At 34.3% G+C, this 20,886-nt stretch overlaps 1 protein-coding gene across 2 annotated transcripts in view; it reads left to right on the forward strand.

The window, feature by feature from the left end:
• Positions 1–20,886, forward strand: part of LOC150079577 (endochitinase-like) — a 74,772-nt gene that overhangs the window by 22,878 nt on the left and 31,008 nt on the right. For both annotated transcript variants that reach the window (XM_090382615.1, XM_090382616.1), the window contains exons 2-4: positions 6,623–6,744; positions 17,061–17,261; positions 17,459–17,715. In XM_090382615.1, the coding sequence (XP_090238741.1) occupies positions 6,660–6,744; positions 17,061–17,261; positions 17,459–17,715 (543 nt within the window). In that variant the 5' untranslated portion in view covers positions 6,623–6,659. The remainder of the gene's footprint in view (positions 1–6,622; positions 6,745–17,060; positions 17,262–17,458; positions 17,716–20,886) is intronic.

The raw sequence follows: 20,886 nt of genomic DNA on the forward strand, positions 1-20,886 counted from the left end.
TGTTTCAATTAAAAGGCATCGAGGTGTAATTTTGCTAATTTTTTAGGTTAAGGCTATTTATCTTCTGCACCTTTTTTTTTTTTTATAGTACTTGATTTTTTTTTTAATTTGATGTTAAAATTGGACTAGTTATTTTAAGAATACCAGTTAGATTTCTAAATTGAAATTTTTCCAGATCGATTGCTTTTTTTTTTCTCAATGGAAAAGTTGTTCCTCGTACTCGGGGAACAACTTTTTAGTCTAAAAATATTATCGATGTACTTCTTGTAACGAAAGTAAGCCGATTTTATTAGGAGTTGGAGGAATACAATGGTTGTAGCATGAGAAGATGTGACACATTTTTTTTTTTTTTTTTTTTTAACAATTCCCATTATCATAACGGCCACGGTAGCCTAACAATACAGCCAATCGAGGACATCACAATTAGGTCATTTTCTAGTGCACGTGCCAACACGTATGTGTTCCCTGCAGGGCACGAACAGAAAGGGTCTTGAGATCAGAAGAAAAAAAGGAAGAGGAAGGCCCAGAGAAGAAAGAAAGGAAGCTAAAGCAGAACTCCAGATTCCACGAAAGGAAATGGTGATTGATGAGATAGTGGGTAAAGAACCTTTGGATGATTTGTTTCAGACTGGTATTAGAGTGATACTAGCGAACCTTGGAATGATGGAAGTTCCTGGGCATCGAGCACTACGACCTTATCTCCAAGACTACATGCGAGGTCAGCTTCAGAAGTGGTATGGTGCGATTCCTTAAGGACTGTCCACACACGTGGATGCAGACGATTGGCAACGATGTTAGCGATAGCCTCGTGGCAGTAGCGCAGCTACCCTTTTTCGGGCCCGGAGGCAAAGAACATGTTAGGACCCCTACTTAATTAATGAAAATTGCAAAAAGAGGAGAGAGAGCCAAAGACGCCGGGCCCCTAAAGGCCCGGAGGCAATTGCCTTGCCTGCCTACATGGTAGCTACACCACTGCCTCGTGGCATTTGCTTCTGACACCGTGTGTGCGATGACAACGCTGGGAGACGTGGGCCACGGACTCATCGGCAAAACGACCAGCACGGCAGCTCCGACTGCTGGAGCGACCACAAGAAGTTCTCGACAAAGTTTGTAGCCCACTGATCAGCTGAATTAAATCAAGAAATTCATGGCCGGAAAGAAGGCGAGTAGCATCACTGATCCACCGGTGCCAAGATCGAACCTTTTTGGAACCGAAAAAGGCCTGACCGCCAACCAAACTATGTAGAAGATTTTACCAGTGACTCTTTAAGAGTGTAATAGAGGAAATGAATTGAGAATCATCCTAAAGAAGAAAAGTTGTTTGAACTAGTTCACGCTTGATAGCAGAAACATCAGCGAGAAGTTTGATTATGGACGAAAAGAACTTTTGAAGACGTAACAAACGGAGTCTCTTGATTAGTGGAACTGACTTAACTGCACTTGTACAGCTGAACACACACTGAATAGTAAACATCATATACAACAGTAGTTATTATTATTATTCGAATAAAATTGATTTAAACCGAGGAAATGAAGGCACAGATCTCGGTGCCTTTTAATCGAAATGTCCCTTGTGTTGTTGTTTGTTGTTATTTGGTTTTTAGGAGCATTAGGTCCCTTGTGTGTGTGTGTGTGTGTGTGTGTGTGTGTGTGTGTGTGTGTGTGTGTGTGTGTGTGTGTGTGTGTGTGTGTGTGTGTGTGTGTGTGTGTGTGTGTGTTCTACGGCCATGATGCATATTTGGTTTTTTTGTGCCCTCTCTCCTCTTCATCACGATCGTTTTGGGAATTAGTTCTATGCCGAGATAAACTTTGCATGAGAAAAGATGGAAATATATTATCGTTGGTTTTTTTTTTTTTTTTTTTTTTTCCTCGAGCTTTGAATAAAAGGGCTGTTCTAAATGAATTTGTCTTCATTTGTCTGAATCTCACCATGCTGGTAATTTTCCATAAGAATATTGAGAATGCCATAGATCAATCGCTTTCAATCCTTAAAAACTTTTACTATACACTTGTATTTACCTGTCTTTCCGTTTTCTGTGGCAATATAACGGTTTTACTACTGATCAGTCGTTTGGAGAGGTCAGGGATCAAATCCCATGGGACACTCATAGGATACTTAAAAGCCGCTTCAGTTGGGGGCTACAGTAGCCAATCTTAGGCGGAGGGAGTAGGGATCTTCCCAGTGAGTTATTCCGGTGAGTTTTTCAGCCTGCACAACATTAGAGTTGGCCCGTGCGCACGAGTACAGACAGAACACACACATATAAATATACTGCATGTGTGTATTATTACTGCATATATGTATTATCGCACTATATATACAATAACAAGGCCTCTGTAACCGTATGGTTAGGAGCGGGAGTGAGCACAGGCTCTTTGAATAGACCGGGTTCAAGCCCCTGACTGCTAAAATACGGTCGATCTGACAACCAGCACTGGACCAGCGTGACAGATTATGGTCCGTTTTTCTTAACATGAATCGTTGAGGAGGCTTCCATCCTGCAGTGGATTGATAATGGCTGCAGTTTATCTTTATATACAATAACAATTTTTTCCCTCTCGCAGAGATGCATCATACTCTAACATACCACTATCCCTTCACTTGAAAAAAAAAAAAAAAAAAAAAAAAAAAAAAAGTGTTTTTCCATGTTAAGACATTAATTGCTGATTGGTGATGATGAGAAGGAAGGTACTTATTAACCCCAGAGGAAATATGAACTAAGTTGTCTTGCTAGATTCAACACTGGTTAAATTAATTCTGTCGTTCTTTCTTGGAACTGGAAGATATTCCGAAGAAAGTTCAAGCATTTTCTAAAACTTGTTAGAAATACAAAAACCAAAAAATTTCCCATCTCACACACACACACTATTATATGCATTTAAATTTAAAAGCCAAGCAAAGTACCCATATTTCTGCTGCTCATGTTTAGCATTAGTAGAGGCATATGATGCAAGAAAGCAAGCTTATACAGCATCAGCCAAAAAAAAAAAAAAAAAAATAATAATCAACAGTTATATCCAAGTGATTGCCGAAAGGAAAAAAACTTTTCATAAGTTTACTACCAATAAATTGTACAAATTTACATAAATACTTGTATGCAAATTTGTAGAGTTTATTGCGAAGTATTTTAATTTTAATTTCATATTATAATAAAATATGTAATGTCTTTCTTCAAATATTTCAAGTTATTATATTGTCTACATACAGAATGTTACAATTAAAAGGCATCAAATCTATCTCACTTATTTTTAGATTTAGGCTACTATCCCCTTCGGACCATTTTTTTTTTTTTTTTTTAATTTGGGCTGAATTTTTTTGAATTTGGTGTTAAAATTGGAATAAATATTGCCGTTTAGATTTTATTTCTAAAGTTAAATTATGCCTAATCAGTTGCTTTTTCATCAAAATGAAAGTTGTTCCCCATCCTCGGGTTAGGCAAAAAACGCTATCGGTGTACTTCTGAAACGAAGGTAAATCGATTTTACTTGAAGGAAAAAAAAATAATAATAATAAATGAACAGAACAGTTGTATATCATGTTCACTCTTCAGTACGCGCGTTTAGCTGGATAGAACAAATAACTGTATGAGGATAGGACAGTTTGTGTCACCTATCCTGACACTAAAACAACATTTTTTTTCTTCAAATAAAACCAGTTTGTGTTACTTTCTGAAATATACCGATGATTACGTTTTAAGCCTGAGGATAGGTAACAACTTTCCCACTGAGAATAAAGCTGTTAATTAGACAGATATTAAATTTAGAAATCGTAAAATCTGAACGGTCATACGTAGTCCAATTTTAACAACTAATTAAATTTTTCAGCCTAAATATGAGAGTAAAGGATCTAGACGACAAACAGACTAACCTAAAAATGGTGACTTTTAAGTCAAACATCCTGTATATCAATAACAATATTTAAATTTTTATAAATTTTATTTGTTAAATGTCGCTATTTTAATAACAAACCATCTTTATTCAAATAAATAAACATCAAACACTCTCACATTCAAATATAATGATAATAAATTCTAAATAGGGGTTTTGACATATATGCCAGTTAATTTTTAGGTTGCTACAAATATGCCAACAATTCTTTAATCACCTCTACAGTACGATGTGATATAGCAGGATTTCCCCTTCTCCATTCACTATTGGAGTTCTATCTTATTATTACGAAAACTCAACAGTGAATTACTAACAGTTGCTTATGAAAGACATCCAAGTACAAATAAATAGAAAAAAAAAGCATATCACTTTGCCTTCAAGTGTTTTAGATAAGTCTGATTAATCTCAGTTTCTCAATTCAAAACAGTTTCAGCTTAATCATCCAACGTGTTACTCCACAAACGGTTAAAAAAAAAAAATGAGCATGTGATTACTTTCCTCAATATGAATGAAAGGTAAACTGAGGAGGGAAAGATTTATCAAATCTATGCCTATCTGAACCGAATTTTTGAATAAACTCAAATTGAGATATTAAAATAATCTCATCGTGCTGCTAATTCTTTACGCTTGAAAAACTTATCTATTAATAAACTTCAAATATTTTTAAAAATATACACAAGAAACTGAAAAATCTGACACTTTATAATCCGCAATTCTTTAATATCCGGCACATTTTGCATGTGGGGGGGGGGGGGGGGGAATCATCATTTTGCAATCTCCGAAAATATTAAGAAAACAATCAGGCACTCGTGTTAATGATTGCATTTGTCTTTAAGAATCTATACAAAAGAGGTGATAATTTTCTTTCTTTAGTGCTATCGTTTATTCAGTAAACTGAGTAATTTAGTAGGAACTGCTCTGAAAAACTACAGCAGGTGACCAGTTTGACGTCACTTTAGAACAGCTTAGAGCGAGGAGAGATAGAAAATTCCAGTATGGGTACAGCCTGGAAAAATGTACGCTTCGTTAAATCTATGGTTTATCTCATCCATAAGAAGAAATACTTTCGCACATAAGATAAAAAAAAAAAAAATGTTATTTGTTTGATCATCCAGTGCGAAAGTATTTCTCCTCTGAAGCAGACTGTATTAGGCATGCATTAAAAATTGACATTACAGGGCATAACAACATTTGCTGTGACGTAGTTCACTGTCATTTGATCCGTTCCAAGACTATCTCAAATTTTTAAAATCCAGTACTCCTGCATCCGAAGGTCCCGGGATTTATGAAGATTACCATATTAAGATATAGTAAAATATATGTAAAAATACAGCGCAGTAAATATGCGAATAAATTATTGAAAGAATTCATGTTTATTATTTTGCGCTTTTCCAATGAATTTGAATTTCTGAAGTGAAATTAATCTAGTTCATAAATTCGACTTTGTGGAGAAATTAATTCAAGAAATAGCATCTGGCTCTTCAGAAGAATAAAACCAATCATTTTCAAAATAATTTCTTCATATCTATCACAAACTTCAATCTATGGTAAATCTCTCGAACCACTAAAGAGATCGAAAAGTCGAACGTGTCTGTCGATGCCCCCTGGAAAATTATAATTTAGCATCTGAGACATGAATAATTATTAATTAACTTTATCGACCACACTAATTAAAATTTCTCCCAATATCACCAGAAACGTGCCTATGATTTTGACGTCCGAGTAATAGCTAGGTTCAATTTTTCATTTTCATTCAAATTTCTGAAATGACCCATCACACTTTGCAGAATTCATATTCTGACTCACGATTTAAAAAAAGTTGTCAACCAATTCCTTAAAAAGTAAGAGTTCTCAAATTGTGGATCGCGAACGACCGGGGGCTCACGACTCACTCAAATATGCTTTTTAAAAGTTAAATCGGATTTTTTTTCCAATGCAACACACTTTTATTTTAAACAATTTTAAGATTATATCACTGTTTTATTTGATTAAAATAAAACAATGATAGAATCTTAATATATGCTCGATTAAAATTTAATTACTAAAAGGAAGTGGTAGTTTTGTTTCTTGTGATACTGTAAACCAAATAAAAAATCACTAGTTTTATTTATGTGGCAGGAGGTAGCACAAATCCATCTGTCATTTTAGAGGGACGCGATATACCAAAGTTTGAGACCTGCTGCCTTATTGTAGTTTTATAATTAAGATTATCTAGTTTTGGAAATTAATAAAATAAATAAATAATAAAAATAAAATATTCCGTATATGCACACAGGACAAATATATAGACAAAATATGGATATGAATAAAAAAAAAACAAAAAAAAAAGACCTAAATCTGGTTATTTATTATTTGATAATAGATACAATCTTGTTTAATGGTTGCATTCGCTACACTAATTACAGCATTACAGCGTTAATGAAGGCAACTTCCTTTCTTTTCTCGTCCCATCTTTTTCGCATTATCTTAACTATTGATAAACCGAGGGGAAATCGGCAAGATTTTCTCAACTCAAATAGCAGTGGAAGTAACCGGAAATGCGATAACTTTTTCTCCAAAACGTTTAAATCTCACGGAAGTAAGAAAATTTAAGTAGCACATAGATAATTAAGGGGGGGAACTCAGCTCTGCCTATAAAAGCTTATTTGCAAAGTAATGTAGGTCTGTTTGACTAGCTACCGACATCGTATTGCCTACAAATCAAATAAGGTTCCTATTTGATTTTGTTCCATAGGAAGTTAGAAACATCAGTTCAACCAAGAAGGATCAGCATGAAGACAGTAATATTCTTCGTCTGCTTTTCTGCACTTTCTGCCTGTGGACGAGTCCTCCCCATTGAAGATGAAATGGAAAACAGTAAGTACGAGCAATCTTTTCTATTGCTTGTGTAGCATTCGATGAGCATGCAACGTATTATTATATCAAAAATTCCGGGCGGAATTTTCAACTGTTTCAATTATTTAATTTGAATCATTTAATTAAGACCTTGTGAAAATTTAAGGGACCTTAAGGCCTCATGAAAATTTGTTCCAGGGCCGAACTCAGACGTTTTTTATCCTGAGGCAAGATTGAGTATGCCTTTCATATATTTAAAAATTAATCATTAAACGTTCGGCATCTTTCGTAAGTTTCCCTCTGATGATTTTGCTAAAAGCCTCACATGTCAGTCCGGTCCTGGATTGTTAATAATATTTCTATGCACAAAGAACATTATATTAAAAAGATAACTTACATTCTGTCTACATAAGGTTCGAAAAAAGCAGACATTTTAATACTGATTACACAAGTTATTCCCTATTCCAAAATTAAAACTAGATCATTTCTAAATCATCCGTAGGCAGAATGATTTTTCTTTTTCATGTAGTGTATAGTGTTTACGTTATACTAATCAAAAATAGCCTATTAATCACAGAAAGACTGCCATATTATAGAAGAAATGGTTATTCTACAATAACATTTTGGATCCCGGACGATTGCGATATATAGAAAAGAGTAGGGTTACCATCCGTCCTCTTTTAACCGGATTTTTTGTCTAAAATTTTTGTCCGGGTGGATTTTTATAAATTTGTCTAAATGTCCGGATTTTTATATGATACGCCATTTTTTTATGCAAGCTCGACGAAAACTACCGAGTTACGTTATACAGAATCTTTTTCGGAATAGGAGACGATTCTTCAATTCGAATTTCCGTGTTGACAATTATGCGGAAGACCCTGATGACGCTCAGATTAGTGCATTGGGATTGTTACCAACCCACCCTGCTTCAGAATTTACGCACATATAAATTTTATATAGTCTAGCAATACAATATTTTGGTTTAGAGAGTAGATAACGCGTGAAGATCAGATGGTGTGCTAGAAAAAGATATATAAATTACAGGAATTCTAGCATGTCACATAAATATTGACAGTTAGAGGGACTATTTTCTCTATAAATTGATTGCAGCATATGAAAACGTGGATTCGAGCTGTGTGCACACCAAACTGATTGAAAGTTGCGTACTGTCCACTAAATTTGGTGTATACATATCAATGATCCAATCAAGAGGCAGACACTAGTTTATTTAATACCAAAGTTTACCTTTTTTTTTTTTAAATACTGTTCTTCACTTTAATTACAAAAATATTTATTATCCATCTTTATACATGTAGATACTTTTCTGCAATTAGGTTAGTTTAGTTGTGAATGTAAAACATAACCTAACCTTAATAAAATTTATGCTTCACTACTTACAATAAAAAATATTTATTATTATTTCAATTATAAAAATTAATATTATAAAGACTATACCTCCCCTAAAATGCCTAAAAGGAAGTGCATGCTTACAGAAGAGATGAAAAACAAATTTCCATGTTTTGTATCTGGCCGAGAGGAATGGGAAGCTGAATGTAAAGTTTGCAGAATGGGGACATATGTTTCAGTAGCCAATAAAGGGGTTGGTGATTTGAAGAATCAAATTGAAACTGAGAAGCACAAGAAAGTAGTTCAAGGTGAGGCCTCTTCGGGAAAGGTTACAGATTTTTTTGTCAAAGCTGTCGGTAAAATAGAATATGATCTGGCTGCTGCGGAAGGTACCTTTGCTTGTCACACTTTTAAACATCATAGTAGTTACAAATCAATGGATTGCGCAACTGTCATGTTAAAAAATGTATTTTTTGATTCTGAGATAGCAAAAAGATTTTCCTGCGCTAGAACCAAGACAGAAGCCATTGTAAACTTTGTACTTGCAAATCATTCTCTTAATGTTATTGCAAAAACTTTAAAAGAAAATAAAATTGCATACTGTGGGGTCTCAACTGATGGAAGTAATCATGGGTCTGAAAAAATCTTCCCATTAATTATTTAGTATTTCGATGTAAATGAAGGAGGGCTACAAACAAAATTAATTGAATTACAGAAGATACCTAACGAGACTGCAGATACCATTTATACGTATGTTAAAGAAACTCTTGAAAAAAATGGTTTGTGTGAAAAATGTATTGCATTCACTGGGGACAATTGCAATACAATGTTTGGAGGACTGAGACGAAATGAAGAAGGGAGTAACGTCTTTGCAAAATTAAAGAAATTGTTGCATAACAAGACTTTGATTGGAGTGGGCTGTCCTGCACATATTTTGAACAATTGTCTTCAGAATGCCGCAGAACTCTAGGAAGTTGATGTAGAGAACATTGTTTTTAAAATTTACCAGTATTTTCATAATTATACAGTCCGGACTGAAGAGCTTAAGGAATACTGTGAGTTTGTTGAGATTGAATATAGACAGCTCCTTTCTCACAGCAAGACGAGATGGCTTTCATTATTTCCAAACATCACAAGGCTCATAGACATGTTTTCAGCTTTACAGGCTTATTTTCTGTCCCAAGAAAAACCTCCCATTGTGATTAAAAGGTTCTTTGAAAATGGATTTAGTGAGATTCATCTTTGGTTCATGCAATCACTTATGGGTGTATTCCATACACACATACAACGAATTGAAAGAGAAAGTAACTCAGCTGCAGAAGTGATAGATGTCTTAGTTTCAGTGAAAGAAATTATCTCGAAACGGATGGATCACAACTTCATGCCATTAAGAGTAAAGGAAATGCTATACAAAAAACATGATGAAGGACTTGTACTTGAATGCGAAAAATTTTCTAGTGATAAAAAAAAATCTGTATAGAAATTGCATGGAATATTTAGATAAGTGGCTTCACCATATGGAATCCATTTCCTGTTTTATATGGATGAAAATGGATGCAGTACCAAGCTGGAACAATGTAGAATGTTTTATTACCTACTTGATTAACAAACGGGTAACAATTGATGATGTTAAGTGTTTTGACCAATTTAACAATTTGAAGAAATTTTTTGAGGGTCAAATGAATAATAAAGACTTTAAAAACATGCTTATACATGAAAAGTTTTAGTAATTTTTTGAATTACTAAAATATTTTAGTAATTCAAAAAATAAATATTGAATTCCATTCAGAATTGTTGAAAATTGCCCAGTTTTTCTTTGCAATTCCTCCTCACAATGCAAATGTAGAGAGAGTATTCTCTCTAATGCAAAGTCAGTGGACGAAAGAAAGGAATAGGTTAAATGTCAATTCTGTAAAAGGTATTTTGTTTTTGCAGTACAATTTCAAACATATGTCATTCGTTGATTTTTACACATATTTGAGAGGCAATCCAGAGCTATTGAAATAAATAATTTCTCAAGACAAATATGAATGTACTAATCCTAAACATCAGTAAATGTGGTTTACATTGTCTTTATTTTATTATTTGCATAATATATTTGTCCTCTTTTTTAATCCAAGATGAACTTTTTGTCCTCTTTTATTCGCCCCAAAACATGTAAATGTCCTCTTTTTATGAGTGCAGAAGATGGTAACCCTAGAAAAGAGGAAATGAAGGAGAAAAGGCAGGCTCGGTAAGGAGTAAACAAAGTCATTCTCCAATCCATATAGATGAACTGGAGAATGGCTTTGTTTGAACCAGGTATAGACCCAGTTCAAAAAAAATTCTGGTCTTCCGTGACCAGAATTTTTTTTGAACTGGGTCTATACATGTGATGTATAATGGACACATCACACCGTATGAACTGGTGCACTATGACCCGCGTAGTCAATGCTCCATTAAACCTCAATACAAACCAAACCGTATAATGGGTTCGCCGTTTGCCATCATTTGGTGAGGTTTCGCTTCGAATCCAATCAAAAACTGGAGAAATTCAATTGAATGGAGACTGTAACTGGCTGATTTTATTGGCATGCCAGCAAAAATGGCTATAATACGTCAGAGGGAAAACTGTAGTTAATCGATCTAAAGCGAAGGCAAAACCTAAAATAATCAAGGGTTATTTTAAGTTTTGCAATACAAATTCTTATAGCAATACAATAACGATGACATCTAGTATCATATGAATTGTTGAAATATTACTAACTCAGTCGATACGCCAAGGTTTGTTTGGTTGGCAGTTTTAGATTTGAAGGAAGAAAAACCCAAGTTTTCAGGGAAAAAAACCACGCATTCCTTGCCTAACTAAACGCTAAGCAACATCTGACAATATCTGGTTATTTCTTTCCACACAGTATAATAGAGAACTACAATTGGGCAAAATGGTTTAATAAACACAAAGTGATAAAAATGTGCTGTATTTAAAAGGTGTAAAATTCTTTTCAGCATTACGTATCTGATGAAAATATCCTAAGGTCTATGTGTAAGAATAAAAAAAAAAATAATAAAAAAGAAACAGTCCTAGAAAAATAGAAGGACCAACGAATATCAGCTGATATTATTAATGAGATGAATAATTTTCTTAAACACTATTGTTTAAGAAAATTATTCTATACCTTTCTATTATTTAAGGATGAGCTCGTTGAAGATATGTTTAAACTCCAAAAGAGTGACGATTTGAAATTCAGGATCTTTCCAGAATTTGGAGTCTAAATATTGATTTTTTTTTTTTCCAAAGTGTAGTTGTGCGACCTCCATAAAACGTATAACAAAGATGTCACAATACGCCTGAGAAAGATGGATGTTATTTCAATTTGCATTTGGTCCTGGGATGCTGATTATTCAGCATTATTCAGCATCCCAGGACCAAGAAAAGAAAAGCTCATGACTACATGAGCTTTTCTTTTGCTTCGGTCAGGGTTTCCCATTAAAAAAAAAAAAAAAAAAAAAAACAGGACAGGGTTGAAGTCTAGCTGATAACAATTAATCATCAGACGATCATAATTAGTATATCTGATTATCACTTTATATACAAAAGTTCAATTCCGCTTTCATAGCAAGATATTTTTTGCTTTATTTTTTACTTTAAAAATCGTGTTATTGTTATTATTATTATTACTAGCCACATAATTCAAGGAAGCCTGAGGCTTATGCTGTACTAGCCAAAAAAAAAAAAAAAAATTCGAGTTACTCTGAGAGAGAGAGAGAGAGAGAGAAGTAGAAGAGAATCACCAAGAAAGAGAAGAATGATGATATCCAGCTCAGGACCCTGGGTGTGTGCCAAGCCCATACTCACCAGATGTGAGAACCGGTGGTATGAAGTTATACATGGCATTAACATCAGATTTCATTTTATCAACAAAAAAAATAAATAAATAAAATAAATAAAAAAAACCGTGAAACCCATAAGTGACGCAGTCTGTCTACTTTTACGCGAAATGTGGACATTGAAGGTGCGTGTATATATATATATATATATTTTTTTTTTTATTTATTTATTATTATTATTATTATTTTTTTTTTGCGGTGTATATCTCGTTAAGTACAACACTTGAAATTGGTGACCAATTTATTGCAATAGGACTTTTCACATTTTGATTATTTTTAATATCTGCTCTCGTCCTAAATGTACTTTGCGTGACTACAAATAAAACTGACATTACATGATATTTTATCAAAAACGGAAAAAAAAACAAAAACAAAAAAAAACAGTCATGTGAGAATGGAAATACCATCCTGGAAATGAGTAAAATAGCTTTTAATGTTTAAAGTATGCGTGTCCATCTAAATGATGGGTGTGTCTGTTTTGATATAATATTTAGTTCCGGAGTAGTTCTGTTACTTTTAAAAGTTTTTAACTTGCAGGGGTTTCGGGTTGGACTAATTTATATGATTTATAGACCAAGATTTCTTTATGATAAACTAGAGCACTTTATTTAAATAACAGTCATTTAAGCAAAATAGCAAAATTTATATTGATAACTGATACGTTTGTATTAGACGTACATCGATTTTGCGTCTTATTTAGAAACTTTCAAGTATCAATAAAGGTTATTTACTAAATTTTATTAATTTTTTCACTCGAAAATTGTTATATTTTTAAGGGTTATATCACTAAATCATAATTAATACAATTTATAATAATAATGCTATTGTTATCATCATGATTACAAATATTTGTAAAGATGAAATATTTAAATTTTAATATTCGAGTGGCTCAAAATGTCTTATGATTTCAAATATGACAAAATATTTTTAATTATGACAAAATACGTGTCGCAGTAAAAAAATTTTTACTGCGACACGTAAGACTACGAAGTGCGCATCTGAATCATCATGTCGGTTGGAAAATGTCCGGGTTCTAATAACGTCTATGATGCCAGGATTTTTATGGGATTTTTTCACAACGTGTCTGAGTTAGTCAGTCTCAAGCAAGGGCGGCATGGTTTTTTTCTCTCCCGGAAACTCTTGTTTTCCTTACAGCAAAACAGCCACAGAATGCATGCTATTTACGGACACAAAATACAGGTACCTCTTAGCCTTAGTTGTTTTGGCAGTTAAAATTCACGTGACTTATTTTTGAAGGGTACAATGTCTGTCAGATAAATCGATGCTTTAACTTACATTGCTGCTATGTGTTACAAATTCGTTTCTGTTGCGAACAAATGGCAATTCAGTAAACGTTATTACGATTGGTTTCTTTAAATAATTTTAAATTGAAACGTTATCCATAAAATACGTCTTGCTTATAAAACCGAATGTATACAACATTACCCGATATAGAAGATTATTAGTGTCTTAGTCCCAACGGTCATTTGTTTTGTAGTCAACTTGCCAATCATCTAATGAAACTAAAAAACAGTATCACTTACGAAATCTTCATGTACTGTAACATCAAAATGGCACTGTTGGGAAAAAAAACACAGACAATTTTGCATCCCGTTTCATTTTTGTCAACAGCTTACTCAAAAAATGGACGTCTGGTCATCTTAATCTAGATGATCCTCTCACACCCCCAAACTCTTTAGGTAAGAATCCCTGACATAAAGAAAGGGGGTTGCATTTTTTATTTATAATTTTGTTGTGAATGAAAATTTAGAATTAAAATTTAACAATGATGAATGTGGCCACCCCAGGGGCTCACATCCGGTGAGTATGGGCTTGGCACACCCAGGGTCCTGAGCTGGATATCATCATTCTTCCCTTTCTTGGTGATTCCTTTTTACTTCTCTCTCTCTCTCAGGGTAATAGGGATTTTTTTTTTTTTTTTTTTGGCCGGCGCAGCCTAAGCCTCAGGAGCAGACCGGGCTAGCCGAGTGGGTAAGTACTTGCCCTACAACCCAAAGGTCGCGGGTTCGATTCCCGCCTCGGGCTTGGATCAAAGTACTGCAAAAACCTTGGGAGGTGCAATATGGCCATAGAAGCCGATGTGCCAACAACTATCAAAAAAAAAAAAAAAAAGCCTCAGGCTTACTTCCACCATATGGCTAATAATAATAATAATATTATTATTATTATATGACTGTTCAACTGTGTAATTACATTTATACTGATGGCATACTTTGCCCTTCCTACAATGGAGAATGTAATTCATAATTTTATTTTGTGGAACCTAGCTATAGTGTATACCTAGATGTACAAATAATAATTACTGGTGACTTTAATATGGCTTTGCCCAGGACCAGAATATTCTTAAGGGAGCACTGCTTTGTCTCTACATTAGAAACTGTGAGAAAGATTTCTAGAGAATCTGAGAGTTTTTGAGGTGTATTTAGTAGTAGTAGTGGCATGTGATGCAAGAAAGCAGTGTATGAGCTTATGCAGCATCAGCCAAAAAAAAAAAAAAAAAAAATTCACACAACCATTCCCTCTAAATGTTTGTCCAGTTCCTCCTTAAATTTATTTAACCTATCAATTTCCACAACGACAGATGGAAGTTTGTTCCAGCAATTAACCACCCACTGGCTAAAGGCAAATTTCCTCACATCTATTCTACATCTGTCTTTCCTTAATTTGAATTTATGCCCCCTTAGTTTCGTAATCTGAACAAGTGGAAGAATCCTATCGGAATTCAGCGTGCTCAACCCATTCAAGGCCTTATACACCTCAATCAGATCACCGCACAGGTGCCTAGTCTCCAGTCATTGCAATTTGAAGAACTTAAGCCTCTCTTGGTAAGAGGATCCCTTTATTCCCCTCACCAATCTTGTTTCCCTTCTCTGTACACGCTCAAGCAAATCTACATCCTTCCTGAAATGAGGCCTCCAGACCTGTACACAGTACTCAAGGCATGGACTGACCATTGCCTTATACAGAGAGACAATCACCTCCTTTTCCCTGCTAGCAAAATTCCTATATATCATTTACAAAACCCCATGGCGTGCCTTGGCAGCCTGTCTGCATTGCTCAGAAAACTTCATATCTGACTGCACAATTACTCCCAGGTCTTTTTCATTTTCTACCACCTTAAGTGTGGTACCACACAGTTGGTACGTTTCTCTGGGATTACTTCTACCCATATGCAGTACTTTGCATTTGTCAAGGTTAAACTTCAGTTGCCACTTCCCAGCCCATCTGCCCAAATTTTCTAGATCCTGTTGCAGTAGCACACTGCCATTGCTGTCCTTAACAACCCTGCCAACCTTTGTATCATCTGCAAACTTCGATACTAAGCCTGATATACCTTCATCAATATCATTGATAAATATACAAAACAACAGTGGACCTAACACCGAACCCTGTGGGACTTCACTAATAACATTAGTCCACGAAGAGCAGCACCCATTGATTACCACCCTCTGTCTTCTCCCACTCAACCACCCTTTTATCCATTGTAGCAATTTACCCTTAACACCATTCTGCTCCAATTTGTACAGTAGTCTTCCATGCGCAACAGTTTCAAAAGCTTTCTTGAAATCCAAGTATATGATATCAAAATTATTTTTTGCATCCAGTTCCTTTGTAACCATATCATAATATTCAAATCAAATTTGTCAGGCAAGACTTCCCGTTAACAAAACCATGCTGTGTTTTGTTCCCATAAGCAGTTCATTCATTCGAAAATAAAAATATTTAGAATTAGTACTCTTATGTTCAGCTTCAGTTCAATTTGACATCACACTTAGATTGTACTAATATTGAATTTTGAATTGTGCAAAAAAAAAAATAATAAAAATAAAATATCTATCTGTCAGTGCAAATTTTAGTATTCCTTCAGTATCTTTTTAACTTTCAATACACAATATATCACTATACAATACAGCATTAGAATCGAAGAAGTCTGGATGTGAAAATATCTGCCTTCTTACTGCTGGGCAGAGCAAGTGTATGAAATTGTGGAATGGCTAGATATCCACTAGAGGGACAACAAATGTTCTGTACTATACGCATAGTTTTAAGTTTCAGTTTTGTTTTATCATTCTATCTGCTGGAAGTGAGGTAGTTGCTTGAAAATTTTAACATTAAAAAGAAAAATTAACATATTAATATGCACAAATTAACAATCTGTGTTGTATTTCTGAATGTGCGGTTTATTAAAATTTAAAGTATTTCATATAAGTAAAATATGCTCTTAAAATATTTACTTTTGATATTTTATTTATTTATTTAACATGCATATTAAAGTCAATAATTAAGTAAAATAAAGTAGAAATTAGTACTAATGTATGTTAGAAAAGTACACCAAAACTTAATTCAACAATCTAAAACCTCAACATTTTGAGGTGAATTTTAAAAAGTAAATTTATTGACCAGTATTACCAGTTCTGTTGTTTGTGAGTGGGGACCCAGCAAAAATATATGCCAGGACTGCCAAGTCTCTAAATATGGCATTGCATATGAGGCTTTTCAAGAGAGCTCATAGAGAGTCGTTTAGTGCTGTTAGATTAGGTTGATTATATTTCCAATTAAATGTTTTGAGGACTGCTCCTCAGTTTTGGATAGTGGCAGTTATAATTCAAGAAAACAGTGATACTTCTTTTCAAACTTAATATAACTGAGCTTTATAAAAATTCTTCCACATATGAACAGAGGAAACTTTTGAACACCATTTGGACATATTTTAAGATGTTTATTTTCATTGATATTTATAAAACTATTTGGATATCTTCTGGAGTGTGGTTTATGAGGACTTACATTATACCACTTAGTGAATGGCCATCTCAAGAAGGAATAATCCCATACATAAAGAGAAAGTTAAGGATTCTTGTAGACTCCTCTTACACTAAGTAAAATCTATTTAAAATGAATTGGTAGTTGCTTACAAATTATTTAAGTACTGTACTTATATATATGTATGAAATTATAATAAAGATCAATGATTAGATTTTTCATTTAAATAATAGAATTCATTTCATGTTATTATTTTTTTAAAAATATTTTAAAAAGATATTAAACTAGCTTTCTTTCAGTATTTAGCTGGATTTGAAATGAAATTTTAATTTTACTTATAGCCATTGATGAGGATCCTAAATTACAAGCAAAGATCATCTGTTATTACAATGCATCAGCTGTCTACCGCCGACATCCCATGACTTATGATATACAGGAAATCCCTGCCCACTTATGTACCCATGCAATTTATGTTTCAGCCGAACTAAGTGGAGAAAGTATGCAGCTAATGAGTCTTGATTCAGGTCGTGATATTGAAAGAGGTAAGTAACCACTTTTAATGAAGATTCCCACTTTTCATCATTTTGAAAAAGCTAAAATGGCATTAGCTGTTTATAAGTTTAAAATCTAATTAATAGATTTTATTTTAATTTATATTTTAAATTATTCTTTAAAATCTTATTCTCCTTAACAAATTGCTCTGCATTTTATATTACTTTATTGTTCATTCTTATTATAGGTGGGTTTAGAAGATTCACAGGTCTTAAATCAATATACCCACATCTCAAGACCCTATTGTCTGTTGGAAGCTGGAAACTGAGAGGGAAGTACTCTGACATGGTTTCATTTAATGAATATCGAAAAGAATTCATTGACAGTGCCCTTGACTGGATGACCAATTATGGATTTGATGGTCTTGATCTCTTCTGGCCTTATCCAGGGAATGGTCTTGTTGGTCGACCAACAGACAAAGAAAATTATATTCGCTTCTTGGAGGTTAGCACATCTTTCTCCTGAGTTATTTGTATAAGCATGAATGTAAGCAAGAAATTATAAGCCTATAATTTTTGTTGATAAATGTGAGGTATCCCATTAGGCTGTTGTGCTTTATGAGCACAACAGCCTAATGGGATACCTCACAATTATAAACCTTTTGTTTCTACCCCAGCAACAAAGACAACTTTGTCAGATTCATCGCATGTTTCACAAGTTACAACACTGCATGTGAGCAACAGGAAAGTGGCATTCCACATGTTCTTAATTTTTACTAACAGTACAAGGGGAATTATTAAGGTTTTAACTTTTATTCCTCTATGTATGGTGTCTCTCTCTTGGGCCATTGATCAAACTGTTCAATTTTTATTCTACAATAAAAATTAAGCTTTTTTTAAATTTCTTTATGTGACTAATTTTTATTCCTATAATGCAAGGTATTCCCTTTAGGTTGTTAATCAAAATTTCCCATGCAATTGGAAGCAAACTGGCTCTCCTTGATGATGGAGCTAATTGTTATTCAGATGGAGCTAATTATTATTTATTAATATTTAATAAATGTATTAATTATTATATCTGGTCATATGAACTTTATCTAGATTTATCTGTTCCTGTGGCAACCAGCAGTTGTGGGGGGGGGGGTGAGAATACTCAACATTTAGGAATTAGAGGAATAGAGCTAAGCCTTCTCTGCATTTTTTTTTTTTTTTTTTTAATTTATTGCTAACATTTCCTTATAAATGCTTGCTACAGTTTTAAAATATTTCAATGGATTAAAATTCCCACTGGATTGTGATCAGCAAAATTATATAATGAGGTTATTTGATGGTGGGTTTAACAGTGAAAGCTACTCGGTCCAACAAACATATAGCAGGAAATGAAGTTACTGAAGTGTGTTATAGCATCATTTATTGTGATTTTACCAAAAGAACTTTAAAAATAACTTAAGCTGCTATTTAATAAAGGACTGCTCCTACTATTACAGCAAATCATGTGGCAAGCTTTTAAGAGTTTAAGTATGCAGAAAAACCATCAGTATAGTGAATAAACTGACTATAATAATGGAGGTTTAGATGTTATTTAAGTAAACATACTTTATAGGTTTAAAATGTACAGGGTGATTTGTTTGGGTTTGGATAAAAGTAACTCTGAAATGGCAACTACTGCTTTTTACAACTCAATAGCATAGTCTATAGAGATGGGAACTTGTAATCAGCCTCATCTGTACCAAGCAGACATGGAACAATTCATAATGAGAAACCTAATTTTTTTACATATTGTTCAACATCTCCATTGTGATTTCTAGAAAGGCTGTGGAAATCCTTACCTGCAAGATCATACACAAAGTTTTTCACAAGTCCTCATTCAAAGAAATTGGGTGGCATGGCATCTCATATCTGCAGGCAAAGCAATGGGACCACCACAACCACACCAGTTGAGTGCTTCCTCCAGTTAACTGTGGACTTCTAGCAACTGCTCACAGTACTCCATGGTGCTAGAAAATGTGTTTGTTTTTTTGTTCATTGTGGTAAGAAGCTGTCAAAGCATGTCTGGGTATTATGGCAGAATGTTCAACAAGTGGTGTAGTCACAACAGACTCATTGCTTTGACTCACACCAAATTCATCATGCATGATACTGCCAATTTTTTTGTGTGTTTAGATGAATGTTGGCTGGGGAGTATCATATAGAATATTGCACATTCTGAATGATTCAGAGAACACTGATTACTGAAGGTAACAATTACTAGAGCTTTCCAACAAATTAACACTGGAAATACTGAAAGAGAGATATGAAATTAGGCCACATATTATGAATTACATAATGGAGGAGGGGTTCTAGGCAGAGTAAACTCAAATGAGCCTAATTAAAATCTCCCATCTGTATAGGCAATATGTCAAAAAAAATAACAGCTGCTATTTTAAAATATTTTACATTTATCTGCACCCTACGGGATCACTCTAGTATAAAATGAGGTTGTAGGCTTACATCTTTCATGTGGTTGAAAATTTTATAAAAATAAGCAAGTCAATAGGTATTTCTGATGACCTTTCAGAATTCACTATAGCTAAGCTCATCTCAGTAGCGAATGCTTGCTTTATACAGGCTACTGATTCTTTCTTGATCATGGGTGTCTCACTTTTAAAATAAGCATTTAAATCTCTGCATTATGAGATTATTTCAATTTATTTACATGCACAGCAGGGTTAGTGCCATAGCAAAGAATGAAAATACTGTCTCCAAACTGTTGATACATGTCAGGACCCAATCAAAGCTTGTCAAAACTGAAGTGTAAGCAAGATGTGTTTATTTGGCTTTGACCTAGTATTAGTAACGGCCGCATGGTGCAAGAAAGCCTATGGCTTATGCTGCACCAGCCAAAAAAAAAAAACCCCGAATAAAACAATGATAAAAAAAACCAAACTAATAATTAATAAAAGAAAAAGAAATTAAACCTATCATCCTATGCGTTTCCCTCACCCAAAGGTACTATCCAGATGACTTTTCAATTTCCCCAAACTGTCAACCTCTACCACCCATGTAGGCAAATTATTCCAGTAATTTATAACTCGCTGGCTAAAATAAAACTTCCTGCAGTCCAATCTAATCATTCCCCCCCCCGTAACTTGAATTTATGTCCCCTAGTTCTAGCATCATTTATAAACTTGAAAATTTCGTCCTCATTCATTTTACTGATGCCTCTCAGAGCCTTAAACACCTCAATCAAATCTCCTCTAAGGTGTCTAGTTTCCAAACTCCAACCCACATATTCGAAGTCTTTCTTCATAAGGACGCCCTTTTGCCAATCTCACCAGGTGAGTTACCCATCTTTGCATCCTTTGAAGAAGCTCAATGTCTTTCTTTAGGTGCGGTCTCCATACTTGAACATAGTATTCCAAGTGTGGTCTAACAAAAGCCTTATATAATGGGATTATCACATTCCTATCTCTACTTGCATAGAGATTTCGATAGCTCATTGATATGACACCATGGGCCTTCCTTGCAACCTGTTTACAATGCTCAGAGAATTTTCATGTCTGACCATATCATAACACCCAAGTCCCTTTCCTCGAGTACTGGGTTTAGTTGAACTCCACCAAGTGAATAAGTTATTTTCGGATTTCAGGGGCTCACATCTGGTGAGTATGGGCTTGGCACACCCAGGGTCCTGAGC

This window comes from Mastigoproctus giganteus, chromosome 10 (genome assembly GCF_048544385.1).
Source record: "Mastigoproctus giganteus isolate SK-2022 chromosome 10, ASM4854438v1, whole genome shotgun sequence".
NCBI classification, from domain to species: Eukaryota; Metazoa; Arthropoda; class Arachnida; order Uropygi; family Thelyphonidae; genus Mastigoproctus; species Mastigoproctus giganteus.